The sequence below is a fragment of the Marmota marmota genome, unplaced genomic scaffold (genome assembly GCF_001458135.2).
Source record: "Marmota marmota marmota unplaced genomic scaffold, marMar, whole genome shotgun sequence".
Taxonomy (NCBI): Eukaryota; Metazoa; Chordata; class Mammalia; order Rodentia; family Sciuridae; genus Marmota; species Marmota marmota.
In genome coordinates this window covers 1,201,174-1,216,103 of record NW_026000138.1, presented here as the reverse complement: position 1 = coordinate 1,216,103, position 14,930 = coordinate 1,201,174, and the positions used below count along the sequence as shown (strand labels likewise).

The 14,930-nt window shown below is 53.7% G+C and overlaps 1 protein-coding gene across 4 annotated transcripts in view; it reads right to left on the bottom strand.

Annotated features, from left to right (window-relative positions):
* Window positions 1-14,924, bottom strand: part of Rilpl1 (Rab interacting lysosomal protein like 1) — a 33,456-nt gene extending 18,532 nt beyond the window's left edge. For all 4 annotated transcript variants that reach the window (XM_015502410.2, XM_015502411.2, XM_015502412.2 and 1 more), the window contains exons 1-2: window positions 14,545-14,924; window positions 7,390-7,540 (exon numbers count right to left, since the gene is read on the bottom strand). In XM_015502410.2, the coding sequence (XP_015357896.1) occupies window positions 7,390-7,540; window positions 14,545-14,853 (460 nt within the window). In that variant the 5' untranslated portion in view covers window positions 14,854-14,924. The remainder of the gene's footprint in view (window positions 1-7,389; window positions 7,541-14,544) is intronic.
* Window positions 14,925-14,930: the final 6 nt, after the last annotated feature.

Below are 14,930 nucleotides of genomic sequence, written 5' to 3'. Positions count from 1 at the left end.
CACCCCTCCCAGCCCATCCGCCTCAGGGCCTTTGCCCTCCTGTCCCCTCTGCCCAGAACTCCCGACCTCCCCTGCAGCCTCCAGGTGGGCCTCCATCCAGCCACCTCTGCACACAGGCTCCCTCCCTGACCCCTGCCAAGCCACCACTGCCCCCGCAGTCCCCCCTTCTCTCGCTTCACCTTTCAGCACTTTTTACAACTCCCCTAATTCTGTCACTGAAGGGAGGGTGGCAGAGCAGAGACCCCCCCAGGCCCTGGCTCCAGGGCTGGCCGTCCTACCTGATGGACGTGTAGCTCTGGGCTCTGCTCTTTGAGCCTCAGTTTCCTTATCTATAAAGTGGGGAGGTGGCTGTACCTCCCCCAGGGCTGCTGAGAGGCTGGACCAAGTGACACCAAGGACCTGCATCATCTGCCGCCTGGCACCAGTGGGAGGTCAGGGGCTGCCACCCAGGGCTGGCTTCCTCACGGTCCATTCACCCCCACCCTGCCCCAGTCCCAGGCAGACCATGGGCCACAGGAGGACAAGGCTTCAGCTGACCCCTCCCTGTCACACTGCCCAGGCCTCCACGGTGCCTGCAGATAGCAGGTGCCCATCAAGCTACATGGTGAGTTTGCTGAACGGTAAGGACAGGGGCTGTATGAGTTTCCTGCAGCTGCTGTAACAAATGATCCGCAAACTTGGTAGCTCGGTCCCATCCAGGTCTTCCCACCGACCTCCTCTCTCCCAGCAGGGATATTCCCCAGCAGGTTTCACCCACAACAATGACCATCCTCCCAGGTGTATGTATTACAGTGTGTGACACCTGGTCACCAGACTAGGTGGGTCAGGTTCTGCCCTACAGAGCCCAGGATTGCAAAGAGTGACATTCCTGAAGGGGAGCCGTCTTGCCATTTCAGGCTTCACATGGGGTCTGCACTCAAGGCTGCCAGGGAATGGGGGCAGATTCCTCCTCCAGGATCCCAAAATGCAACTTCTTCCTGAGAGGCCCGGGAAGGATACCTGGACCTTACTGGCCTCATTTTGCAGGTATGGAAAACTGAGGCCCAAGGTTCAGGGTTGCTCAGCCAGGAACTTGCAGAGTTGGCACTCAAACCCTGGTCTTCTTGTCCTCGCCCAGACTCAGAGGCTCCCGTGAGGTCAGCAGACCGTGTCACCAGGGCCAGACGCCAGTCCACTCTCCCAGACAAGACCACCTGCTGGGAGTGGTGCTCAGCTTTCTGTACATGCACACACGCACACCAGATGTCCATCCTTCAACTACTCACTGAGCACCTGCTGCGTACGTGATACTGAGCTAGTCAAGGGGACACCACGGTCGACAGTGAGACTGGGCTTTGCTCTCACGGGCTTCCAGATATCAGGCAGACAAGAATAAGTAACACAGAGACCCAGCGTGGACTGTGGGTGTGGGAAGCCGCCTCTGGGGCCAGGCACATTTATACTGAGCCCAGAGGACAGCAAAGAAAGAGGCCAGGTGATGAGGCTATGTCCCCGGCAGGCACCAGCAGGTGGGCAGGCCCAGGACTGGAAGTGGTACCCGGAGTCCAAGGGCAGCACCAGGCTGCAAAGTAGAGGCCACCAGGAGATGCAGGCTTGAGCCGGAACAAGCCCAGACCAGAGGCCAGAGGGCCAGGGCAGTGGGCGGGGCCAAGGAGGCCAGGAGGGGACAGTCAGGGAGGAAAGACCCCAAGGGCAGGGACTGGGAGGCGCCAAGGTGCAGAAAGCTCAGCTGGACCCTGAGGTTGCTCCGTGCATGGGCTGCGGACTTGAGAGTGCCCTCAACACCTCTGAGGCTCCCTAAGGGTTCCTCCACTCGCCACGTCCCTAACAATGTACAAGAAAGTCATGGGGAGCGCCCAGCACACATCTCAGCACATGCCCGGGTTACACAAGGCAGGTGCACCCTGGACCCCGCCCCGCAGGTGAGCATGCGTAGGTCAGCAGGCGCTCGGCTGACGGACAGTGTACCTGAGCGCAGTAGGCTGCAGACAGACAGGCAGACTTGTGAGTGAAGATGGCAAGTGACGACCTGACCGCGCAGAATAAGACCTGCTCAGAAGATGTCTCGGCAGCTTTGTTCACAGTAGCCCAAATCTAGATGTAACTGAAACCCCAGCGATGGTGGGGTGCGTGGGTTAGCTGTGGCCTCAGGCACGGCAGCCTGCAATCCCAGCAACTCTGGAGGCTGAGGCAGGAGGCCCTCACTTCCCAGCCATGGGAAGGCTGCAGCCAGGCCCCCAGCACCACGCCAGAAGCCACCTTTGATGTGGGGACGAGGAGGATGGCCTTTGCCTGTTCCTGATCTATGAGCTTGTGGGGATGGTACTGGTGCTTGGATCTCCCAGGGACAGCAGGACAGCTGTGAGGTGTGACACATGTTCCAGGGTCCCCAGGGACCAGGCCACCCTCCAGGGTCTCTGCCTGCGTTGACACTACTGCAACCACACTGCCTTCCCACTCTCAAGGTCTTAGGGCCCGAGCTCCTCTGTAAATATCCTGGGTAGAACAGGGTCCCCGAGTCATGCCACCTGGAACCTCAGCATGTGGCCTTACTTGGAAATAGGGGGCTGGCAATGTGGCTCAGTGGTAGAGCGCCTACCTAGCATGCATGCTGGGTTCATCCCCAGCACCCCAAAAAGAAAAGAAAGAAAAAAAAAGAAATAGAATCTCTGGAGATGCAGTTAGCTAAGAGGAACTCATGGTAGATGAGGGGAGGTGGACCCTAAACCCAGTGACTGATGTCCTTAAAAGAGAAAGGGGTGGACATCAGACAGACCCAGAGGAGGCGGCCACAGGAGCAGGAGGCAGAGATTCCAGTGACAATGCTACAGGGCAAGAGGCCTGAGGTGAGCTGAAAGGGGCCAAAAGGTGCTATGGCTTGGATTTGGGGTGTCCCCAAAACACTCCTGTGTGTCAGAGGTGACATCATTGGGTTAAGAGAGCTTCACCTATTGGGCATGATGGCGCACACCTATAATCCCAGCAACTTAAGGCTAAGGCAGGAAGATCCCAAGTTCAAAGCCAGACTCAGCAATATAGTGAGACCCTAAGCAAGTCTGTGAGGCGCCGTCTCAAAATAACAAGATGAAAAGAGCTGGGGATGGGGCTCGTGGTTGAGCACCCTGGGTTCAACCCCAGGAGCCTCCCATCCACTGATAGGGATGAAGTGGGTGCTAACCGTAGGCAGCAGGGTGTGGCTGGAGGAGCAGGTCACTGGGGTGTGCCTTGGGGGTCTATGTTTTGTCACCAGTGAGCCGAGCTCTCTCTGCGTCCTGGTTGCCAAGCCCTGAGCAGCTTTCCACTACAACGTCCTTGCACCGAGGTGCTCTGCCTGACCTCGGCCCTAGCTGTGGCGTTCGCAGATCACAGACTGAAACCATGGGCCAAAGTAAACTTCTCCTCCTTGGCCTTGTCCTTCCCAGGTCCAGCAAGGAAAAGCTGACTGAAACAGAGCCATCTCCCCTCAGAGCCCTTGGCCCTGCTGGCACACAGATTTTGGACCCCTGCCTGCAGAGCTGTGAGGGGACACGTGTTGCTGTCATAAGCACCCAGTTTCCTGCAGCAATGGGTCACAGCAGCCCCCGGAGACAGCAGACGTCACAGAAAGGCCCAGAGAGGGGCGATTTTCACTGAAACGAGACTTGGTTCAACGGGGAGGAAAAGACGCCCTTGGGGACATCTTTTACTGAGCCCTGAACCTGGAAATAACTTGAAGGTTGGACTAGTAAGTGACTTTCCCCAAATGACCCAGGCGGTAGAGGCGGGACTGGGACTGGAGTCGGGTCAGAAGCCTCCACACCTGCGTGGTGCGGAGTCTCAGTGTTGGGAGATGAAGACTCAGGGGGTGACTGACGGTGGCAATGGCAGCAAGTGCTCAGAGTGTGCTCATTACCATGCACTTGGCAGTGGCCAAGGCGGTAGACTTTATGTTGCACGTATTTTCACAACCACTCTGCTCCCCCCCCCCACAAGACTTAATAGGAAAAAAAATGCAAAACACCCCACGGATCATCTTCACGTTGATTCGCGTTGCAGGGCAGTGTTTGGGATCTGCGGGGTTTAACGGAATATGATATTGAAATTCCCTTCTCCTGTTCCCTTTCACTTTTCTCCCATGTGCCGATGAGAAAAATCCCAAGAACTAATCCTGCTGCTTGGCAGAGACGCCTGCGCTGGTAGTTTTCCTCCACTCCCGACGCCTAAGCTGTTCCTGCACAGCCCAAGGACTTTCTGCAGACCAGAGAGTGTCTCTTCACACTTGTCTCCCGGGTCCAATGGCTTGGAGATCTGTAATTCACTCCCTGGGTGCTGACGAGTCATTTCTACTCCCTGCTTTCTAAATGACAAGATGGATTCCAAAAACAGGCAAAGAAGTGCTTTCTTTTTTTCTTTTTTGGTACTGGGGATGGAACCCAGGGGTGCTTAACCACTGAGCCACATCCCCAGCCCTTTCTTGTATTTTATTTAGAGACAGGGTGTCACTGAGTTGCTTAGGGCCTCGCTAAATTGCTGAGGCTGGCTTTGAGTTGGTGATCCTCCTCCTGCCTCAGCCTCCTGAGAAGCTGGGACTACAGGTCTGCACCACTGTGCCCGGCTAAGAAATAACTTTCTTGTTTTTTTTTACAGTGGAAACTGAACCCCAGGTGTTCCACCACTGAGCTACATCCCCAGCCTGTTTTGAGACAGGGTCTCACTAAGTTACCCAGGCTGGTCCTGAACTTGCAATCCTCCTGCCTCAGCCTCTTGAGAAGCTGAGATCACAGGAAGGAAGTGTTCTATCATCTGGATGCTTCCAGAAAGTGGGAGAGAGGAGACCCCCCAGGTAGCTCCGAGAAATGGGGCGCCCCATGCTAGGAGCTGAGAAAGCCATGCTGGCTGCCTGGAAGGCTCCCCTGAGAACCCCCCACCTCCCCAGGATTCAAACAGCTGCACCCCTAAATCATCAGCGTGCCCAAGCCTCTGCCCAGAGTCACAGCTGGCACAAGGTGCAGCCCGATGGTCTCCCCGCTCCTTCTCTGAGGGACTTCAGCAGGAGGAGGGAGACCACCTGCCCGACACCTGCACAGCCTCTCGGCCTCTCCACGAACTCTCTACGGCCTCTCTACTCATGGCTGCAGCCTGGCAGGAGCCACGTAGGAGCACCTCAGATTGCACATGTCAGCTGCTTCCTGACAAGCCCAGCAGGGAACAGGAGGCCACAGGGACAGGAGGCTGTGGGGACAGAGCGAAGCTCCCCATGCTGCAGCAGATGGAACTCAGCTGAGGGGCAGCTCAGAACTATGCTTTCAGGCCCCTGGCCCAGGCCCTTGAGCCTCTGCAGCTTCAGGGGGGCAGGCAGGACAGTTCCCAGGTCATCGGCAGAGGCATCTGTGTGCCCTCAGAAATGTCATAGGCAAGAATATTGCATCAGGTCCCTTGGATAAGTACAACATAGTTCCCGCATGGCCAAGCATCCCCTGCTGAGGCACCTGCCTGCGGATCTGAGAACTGAATCGGCCTGCGTTGGACATACTTCTGTCCACTTTTAAAATATGGATATGTATGTAGGTATGTGCATATATATTTTTTGTTTCTGGGAATTGAACCCAGGATTGCTTAACTACTGAGCCACATCCCCAATCCTTTTTTATTTTTATTTCTTTAAAAAATATATATTAATTTGACTGCTTGTATTTATATATATATCTTGTTGATAGACCTTTATTTTATTTGTTTATATGTGGTGCTGAGAATCGAACCCAGTGCCTCCCATGTGCCAGGCAAGCGTGCTACTGCTGAGCCCCAGTCCCAACCCTTATTTTTTATTTTGAGACAGGGTCTCAATAGGTTGCTTAGGGTCTCTTTAAATTGCTAAGGCTGGCTCTGAACTTGTGATCCTGCTGTTTCAGCCTCCTAAGAAGCTGGGATTACAGGCACAGCCACCATACCTGGCTAAAAATATGCTTTTAGGATGAATTATTAAGTGCATACAAACTTGGAAATCACCAGATCGTCCTAGAACACTGAATTTTTTATCATCATTGAAGTAACCCTTTAATAGTGTTTTTGCCTTAAAATACATTTTCTTTTCTTTTTTTAATTGTAGATGGACAAATACCTTTATTTTATTGATTTATTTTTATGTGGTGCTGAGGATGGAACCCAGTGCCTCACCTGTGCAAGGCAAGCACTCTATCACTGAGCCACAACCCCAGCTCCCAAATAAATTTTTCTTACATTCATACCGCTCCACGGCTTTCCCTTGGAGTGTCATTTCCCAGCATTTTACTCAATCTCTGTAACTAATAAAATCCATGTCTTTGTGTGTGTGTCACTGGGGACGAAACCTAGGACCTCACCCACGCCAGGCATGCACTCCACCACTGAGCCACCACACATTTTTGGTACTGGGGATCGAACCCAGGGGCATTCACCACTGAGCTGTATCCCCAGCTCCTTTTATCTTTTATTTTGAGACAGGGTCTTACTAGTTGCTTAGGATCCCACTAAGTTGCTGAAGCTGGCCTTGAAATTTTGATCCTTCTGTCTCAGCCTCCCAAACAGCTGGGATTACAGACCTGTGCCCGGCTGACCCCAGGGGTTTTCTCAGGCTAAAGAGATGATTCTGAGATCCCTCAAGGTGGAAGTCAGAGGTAGCTCTGATTTGCAGGGGAAGAGCTGTTGGCCAGTACAGGACAGAGGGGGCTTAGGAGGCCCAGCTCAGACCCATTGTCCGTCCTTGTATCCCAACAGCAGCAGAGGGCTGGCGTGAAGGTTCTGGGTAGCTGTTCATAGGATGTGACAGTGGAGTGGACCCAGTGCCAGTCAGGCCTGGGCTGCTGTCCCTAGTTGCCCCCTATAAGAGCCTCAAATCTCTTTCCAGAGACCACAGCTTTGTCTAAGGGGCCGTGTGATCTGACCCCTGCTGGCCCTGATCTCATCTTCAGCCATCCTGGCCTGGGTCTTCTTGTACCCCACCCCAGCCTCCCGGGTCTCTCACTCTTGCCCCGGGGCCTCTGTGCTACTTGCTTCTTGCGAGGTACTTGCAGGGCTCACACTGTCACCTCACTAGGCTCAACTGTGACAGCCTCCGTCTCTAAAGAAGCCTCAGGTCACTACCGTGCACCCTGGTCAGCTCCTCTATGGTGCTGCTGGCCTCTGGAATCAAGCCACTGTCGGTCCACGTGCTCATCAACCATCTCCTCCTTCAGGAGGGCAGGGTCTCTGTCCTGTCTAAGGTGTCCCAGGGCAGGGAGGGAACCGGGGGCAGCCTGCTAAGCAAACCTGTGTCACCATCTGCCAACCCGGGCTCCCCAGCTTCTCGCAGAGCAGGGGTGAGAGTCAATGTGGCACCAGGACGCGGGCAGCAGCGCCACAGGACAGTCCCCCTCGCCCGGGCGGCCCTCTTACCTTCATGCTTCTGGAACTCCTCCTCGGAGAAGCTGACGTCCTTGTGGGAGAGGTTGGTCATGAGCTGCTTGTTCTCCTCCTGCAGCTGGGCGATCTGGGACAGCAGGTCCTGCGCCTCCCCCCGCCACACGTCCTCCACCAGCTCCAACTCCTGCCAGGGCAGGGACGGCGGTGCGGTCACAGCATGCCCAGGGCAGTGGCCTTACCCCCACTGCCCACAGGGAGAATCTCAGGTGGCTGGGACTCTGGGCCATCCCAATCCCCATGAGACCCAGGCCTTGGGCAGAAGGATGGGAAAGGCCACAGCCACCCCACAGGCACCTGGCCCCTGGGCCCAGCTGGAACTGCTCTTCAGTGATCACCCGGGGCCACAGGTCCCAACCACCTCTGGGGGCGGGGAAGACCCTGGGAAGGCCCAGGCTGCCAGGGCCACTGGCCCAGAGTTTCTCTTCAGGCCTCTGGAGCAACTCAATAAGCCACTCAGAGGCACCAATTCTCTCATTTGGGAACCAAAACATACAGGCAGATGTGAGGAGAAACAAGATCAGTCCATTAAAAGGATTCTGTGGCTGGGCACAACTGCATGTGCCTGTATCCCAGCTACTCAGGAGGCTGAGGCAAGAGGATCACAGTTAGAGGCCAGCCTCTGCAACTTAGCAGGCATTCATCGGGCTCCACGAATCAGAGAATATTCTGTGTAACTGTCTTAAACTATGGGGGCTGGGGTGTGGCTCAGTGGTAGAGAGCTTGCCTAGCAAGCATGAGGGGCTGGGTTTGATTCTAAGTATCCCATAAAAATAAATAAATAAAATAAAGGTATTGTGTCCATCTACCATTAAAAAAATTCATTAAAAAAGTAGACACACACACATAAAAAAATATAAAAGGGCTGGGGATGTGGCTCAACAGTAAAGTGACCGAGTTCAATCCCCAGAACCTCAAATAACAACAAAAAGAGTACTTTGTGGATGACTGTAATCAAAACCACAGATAATCGCAAATGGTAACAAGGATGTGAAATGGGAGCTCAGACGCGTGGCTGATGGGACAGGAATAGCAAGCACTCAGTTGGTTGAGTGGCTTGGCTGCTCCCGGCGCGGCCAACATAGAGGGGCCCCAGCCGCCCCAGGAGCCACGAAGACACACGTCCACACCAACACACGTGGGTGTGGACGTGTGTGGCAGCCTGAGGTAGAAACAACCTCTGTCCATCAACTGATGAGCAGGTTGAAAAAAAAATGGGGTGTATTCAAACGTGAAATACTGCATGGACACAAACAGGCTGGTGCTACACGAGCTCATGTCCTTTCTGTTCTTTTGATACTGGGGACTGAACCCAGGGGCACTATATCATGAGTCACATCCCCAGCTCCTTTTGCTTTTTGAGACAGGGTTTCGCCAAGTTGCTGAGGCTGGCCTCAAACTTGCAATCCTCCTGCCTCAGCCTCCCAAGGTGCTGGGATTACAGGTGTGGGCCACCACAATAGGCTTTCATGGTCTTATTTCTATGAAATGTCCAGAATAAGTAGATCCCCAAAGTCAGAAGGCACATTGGTGGCTTCTAGCGCCACAGCTCTGGGGATGCAGGACGAGGAGTGACTGTCATGGGTGTGTGTTTTCTTTTTGCGGTGATGAAAATGTTCCAAAATTGACTGTAACGACGTGCACAGCTCTGAATACACTGGCGACCTCTGAGCGGTGCACTTTCAATAGGTGAGTTGTATGTGAATCACACTCAATAAAGCTTCAAAAAAGAGGAGTTTGGTAAAAGCATAAACTAGTCACAAAGCACCCTTGCAGCTGTCAGATGCAAGTGAGGTTAGGGGCTCAGATCCTGGGGTCTGTCGCTCAAGTTTGAGTCCTGTTTCTGCTACTCACTAGCTGGTCGTGGGCAATCTAACGCTTGGGTGCCCAGGAGACAGGTTCTTGTGAGGATTAAGTGGTCACTCCCTGCAGAGGCTGGAAACAGTGCCTTGCCCCAGCAGGTCCTGCTGACTCTGCTCCCCCTGCCATCGGCCACAAGCCATGCAAGGCCCAGACGCGCTCCCCAGTCCCATCTCCTCCCTCGGAAAGCCTTGGCACTGGGGAGACAAGAGGGGATAACTACACTTCACCACTGAGCCACATCCCCAGCCCTTTTTATATTTATTTAGAGACAGGGTCTCACTAGGTTGCTTAGGGCCTCACTAAGTTGCTGAGGCTGGCTTTGAACTTGCGATCCTCCTGCCTCAGCCTCCTGAGCCACTGGGATTACAGGTGGGCACCACTGTGCCAGGCAAAGTTAAGGGTCTTGGGATTGGGGGGATGGTCCTGCGTGATCAGAGTGGGCCTGTGAAATCACAGGGTCCTCACAAGAGGGAGGAAGGGGAGCTGGGGTCAGAGTTAGAGGCCACAAAGCCTCGAAACAGAGATCTAAGTTAGATCAGAAGATGCTGCCATGCTGGCTGTGAAGATGGGGTGCGTGCAGCCAGGGTCCTGAGACTGGACATGGTAAAGGAGAGAATTGGCCTCTAGAGCCTCCCGGAGGAAGGCAGCCTTCTTATGCCTTGGTTTTACTTTATCATCATCATCATTTTTTTTGTGCATGTGGTGCCGGGGATCAAACCCAGGCCTGGCATGGGCTAACCTTGTGCTCTACCCCTGAGCCGCGCCCTGGGCCCGGACTCCTGGATCTCAACCCAGTGAGGCCCAATCCTGACTTCCCCACTGCAGAACTGTATCCAGAACTATCCACATGGACAGTATCAAGGGGATCCACAACACTGTATCACATTGTATCCACGTGTGTTCATAAGATGGCTCAGTCCAGCAGCGCATAATAAATTTAGGCTGGTTTTTTGGGGGAGGGGTTAGCTGTGGTGTTTATTTTTATTTTGTGGTACCAGGGATTGAACCCGAGGTGCTTTACCACTGAGCCACATCCGCAGCCTCTTTTATTTTGAGACCCTCCTCCTGCCCACCGGAGATGAAGACAGATGTCAACTTTCTCTTCTTCTGCTCCCTTCTCCCAGTGAGCTGAGGTCAGTGTAGAGAGCAGGTTCTTGCCTCTGGGCGGACCAGGGGGAATTTAATCCTGCCTCACACAGCGGAAAAGGCTGCTGCAGGGAGTTACTGCTGACTCATGAAGTTCTTGGACTTCTCTCAGCCCCAACCATCCTGAAACCCCTTCTCCAGCCTACAAGGGCCAGCACCTCCCTACCTCCTCTCCCATTCCCGTTTTCCACTCCCTCTGTTCCTCCACACTGGTCTTATTTGTGCTCCTTACAGAGCCACATGCACTCCTACCTCAGGACCTTGGCACTTGCTATGTCTTCAACCTGGAAGCTTCCCCCAGAGCTCTCTGTGGCTGGCTCCTACATTGCACTTGGATCTCAGTTCAGAGGGCACCTCCTTGGAGAAGACTTCCTGTCTCCCCAGCTGGTATACCTCCACCAGCCAGTCCCTTTCACATCTCATTGTTTTATTTTCTTTGTGTCACTTAATCACAACCTGATTATTATTATTTTTTAATTTACTTCCTGGGCTGGGGTTATAGCTCAGTGGTAGAACACTTGCCTAGCATGTGTGAGGCGCTGGGTTTGAATCTCAGCACCGAACAATATAAAAATAAATAAGTAAAGGTCCATTGACAACTAAAAAAAAATATATTAAAAAAAAATGTACTTCTTAGCCATGTGCCACTCTCCTATAACCCCATCTACTCAGGAGGCCAAGGCAGGAGGATCACAGGTTTGGGACCAGCTAGGGTAACTTAGTAAAACTGTGACTCAAAATAAAAAGGGCTGGAAATGGAGCTGATTAGTAAAGTGCCCCTGGGTTCCATCCACAGTACCAAAAATAAAATTTAAAAAAATCCACCTTCTCACGTTAGAATTATACCATCCCACAGAGTATCCACAGGTCTCCGTGGCCGTGGAGCCTCGAGATGTGGCTGATCTGTACTGAAACACGCAGAGGGGGTCAAGCACACATCAGATTTCAACAATGCACAGGAAGAAAAGATCGCAGAAGTATCTCATGAACAACTTTCACACTGAATATATGTCGGCATGAAAATACTCCAGATATACCAGGCTCTAGAAGGTGCATCAAATTTCCCCTCGTCTCTTTCTACTACCACAGCCAGGCACAGTCTATATCCTTCTTTCTTTCCTTTTTTTTTTTTTTTTTGTTTTAATGGTGCTGAAAATCAAACCCAGGGCCTCATGCACGCCAGGCAAGTGCTCTACCACGGAGCCACATCCCCAGTCTGCCAAATTCTGTCTTTCTTTTTTTTTTGGGTACTGAGGATGGAGCCCAGGGGTGCTTCACCATGGAGCTCTGTCCCCAGTCCCATTTTTTTTTTTCTGGTAGTTACAGATGGACAGCCTGCCTTTATTTTTATTTTATTTATTTTTATGTGATGCTAAGGATCAAACCCAGGGCCTCACACGTGGTAGGCAAGTGCTCGGCCACTGAGCTAAAGCCGGAGCCTCCCCCCTCCACAGTTCTTTTGATTTTTATTTTGAGACAGGGTCTCACTGAGTTGCTTAGGGCCTCACTGAGTTACTAAGGCTGGCCTCCAACTTGCAATCTTCCTGCCTCAGCTTCCCAAGTTGCTGGGATCACAGGTGTGCACCCTCCTGCCTGGCTGCCACATTCTATTTCTATGAGCTAAAAGGCCAGGGCCACCAGACTAAACCTTCATCTGTCATGGTCACTGCAGCCTCCCCAGTGCCCAGAATAGTGCCTGGCTCATAGTAGGTGCTCAAGAAACACCTGTGTTGAATGCGGGCAGGCATTGCTCATGTCTGTGCCTTTGCATCCACACAGCCACTGTTTTCTAAAGACAGCCTGTTTCCCCTGTCTTCTGTCATCCCCATCACCCTCCTGCTGCCTGACGTGAGACCCAGTTTTTCTCTGCTCTGCATCACTGAGGAGAGCACCCTGCACGCCGTGGCCCATCAACAGTGTTGCAGACTGAGTAAGGAGAGAACAGAACAGGTCTGTGGCCTGGGCTGACTGAGTGAGCCCAGGTGTCTGTGGGTGGAGGGGCGCAGGCTTCCCTGCAGTCAGACTGGCTGGCTGGTCGGGGGAGGGAAGGAAAGGAGGAGGGGGGAGGACAGGACATACCAACGCTCACTAACAAGATTCTTGTGGAAACAGCACCTTGAAGAATCATCAAAGCTGCAGAAGAAACATCAGAGGAGTCTCTCCCTCCTCTAAGAATAGCAAGTGCAGAGGCCTGGGCTGGGCAGGCGGGCAGCTGTGACTCCCTGTTTACAAACAAGCCTGGGCCCTGGACGTCCAGAGCTGGGGCGCTGACCGCATTCCAGAAGCAACAAGTGCAGGTGGCCTGGTGACCTCCGGGTGCCTGCCTCCCAGGCCAGCAGGGGCAGAACCAAAGAGCTGGGGTGGGGGCGGAGGCGCCCCAGGACTTCTGTGGGACCTGGGCTGAGCCCTGCAGGCCCTGAAAATAAAGCCAGCTTCCTGGGAGATTGCCAGTCCCTTCCCTCCCAGGCCCTGGCAGGGAGGAGGTGCCGGGGCAGGAGCAGAGGTGTCTAGGGTCGGGGGTCCCCGATATCATCCTGTGGGCACCTAGGCGAGGGTTCAGACCTGAAGCTCCCACTGCCTAGCCCCTCCTGGGCAGGCTCCAGCCCTAGCCCTCTGTGCATATTAACCCCCATTACAGGCTGGGGGCCATGGTTACCCCACTTCACAGCTGAGGAAACTGAGGCACAAAGTGGTTAGGGGATTTGCCCATGATCACATAGCCTGTGAGTGCTGGGATTTGAAACCAGGCTATCTAGCTCCAAAGTCCCTGCTCCTAGGAATCTTGAAATTAATTATAGGACTTGGGCATGTCCAAGTTCCCAGTGTGACCTTGGTCTCCCAACTCTTAGGAGCTCCAATTTCTTCCTGGCCCCAGGGTATAGGATCCCCATGTGAGTCCTGGAGCAAGTGGTCTTCACCCACCATCGGACCTGCCCTCAGGTCTAGGCAGCATACCCAGCTGTGGCCATTTTCCTTGAAAACACACAGATTCATCACAGCATAGATGAGATGATGGCCTGCCAGAGAGGTTCAGAGAGGCCAACTGAACTTCCTGAGGCCACTCAGCAAGCCAGAGCCTGCTTGGCACCCAGATCCTGATCCCCCAGGGAAAGGCGGTTTCCTCCCATTCTCGGTCTGAAGGGTCTGCCAGGCGCTCCAGGCCTGAGGTTAGGGCAGGAAACCACATGTCTCCCACTTCCTTTTCCTCAGGCACCTTGTCTGGACAGTGAGGAGGCCCCGATTTAAAAAGGCTCTGGCTCCCAGGGCAGAGGCTAGACCTTGGAGCATCCCCTTCCCCCAATTCCAGCAGAGTGGGGAAGAGACACTGGGATTACCTCCTCTAGGCCTGGGACTCTCTCATGGCTAACGGGACAAATCCCTCCTGCACTCTGACCCTCTGTTTCCTCATCTGTAAAATGAAGTCCTACCTCATAGAGTTCTGTAAGGATTCAAGATAAAATCAAGGCAGGGAGAGCACTTCGGAATACAGGTTAATAAACTAAGGGAACGTTGGGAAGAAAGTTGCAAATATAAGCCCAGAGGCTGAGGGCTTAGTGGTTAAGAGGTCACACATCTCTGCTTTGGGGGAACTTGAGGTAGAATAAAAAAGGGGACTGGTGTGACTGGTGTAAGGTCTTCTAGGGTCACACTGAAGGGCAAGGGACTTATTAATTTGTGGAAGAGAATAATATCCAAGTACTTTATCTACATCATCACATTTAATAAGAATGGTGGATTCTATTTTGATTATTATTTGACAGATGAGGCAACAAAGCACAGAGAGGTTCAGCAACTTACCCAAGGTCACAGAGCTATTAAGCAGGTGAAGGTGGCACTGGAACTCAGGTCTGACTCTAGAGAAGTGCTCTTAACCTACTGGTGGTACATGCCGACTGCCCATGACTGGGCAGAGAGGGTCAGGGGCCTCCCTCCCTCATCCAGGACGGACTGGATGTTTCCTGCCACAACCTCAGCCCTGGACGCTCCTGGCAGACCTTTCAGACTAAGAATGAGAGGAAATTGCCTTTCCTTACTCTAGTCCCTGTCACACATACACATCCACGGCCACCTGTAGTTGCCGGAGGCTGAAGGGTCCTTGGGTCCCAGAGCCCCACTGCCCACCTTCTGGTGCTTGCGCTCCTTCTCGATGCGGTCCATCCTCTCCAGGCGCAGGCGGTCCAACTCGAGGCGCAGCTCGTCCAGCTCGGGAGCGACGTGGTGGCGACTGACCAGCACCTCCAGGATCTCTAGGACCCTCACGACCTTGGGCATGAGGCGCGCGATGGCCTCGCAGCCGTGCTGGTCAATGACCCGCTCGAACTCATGGCCCACGAGCGACGCGATGTCGTACACGTCCATGACGGTCAGCTCGGCCACGTTCTTCTCCAGCGCCGACTCGGCCGCCAGCGGCGACCCCCGCTCCTCCTCCATGGCTGTTCGGGCCTCTCCGCCCGCCAACTAGTGCAACTCGCAAACTTGCGGTGATCGCGGGCAGCGCCGGCCGGGCC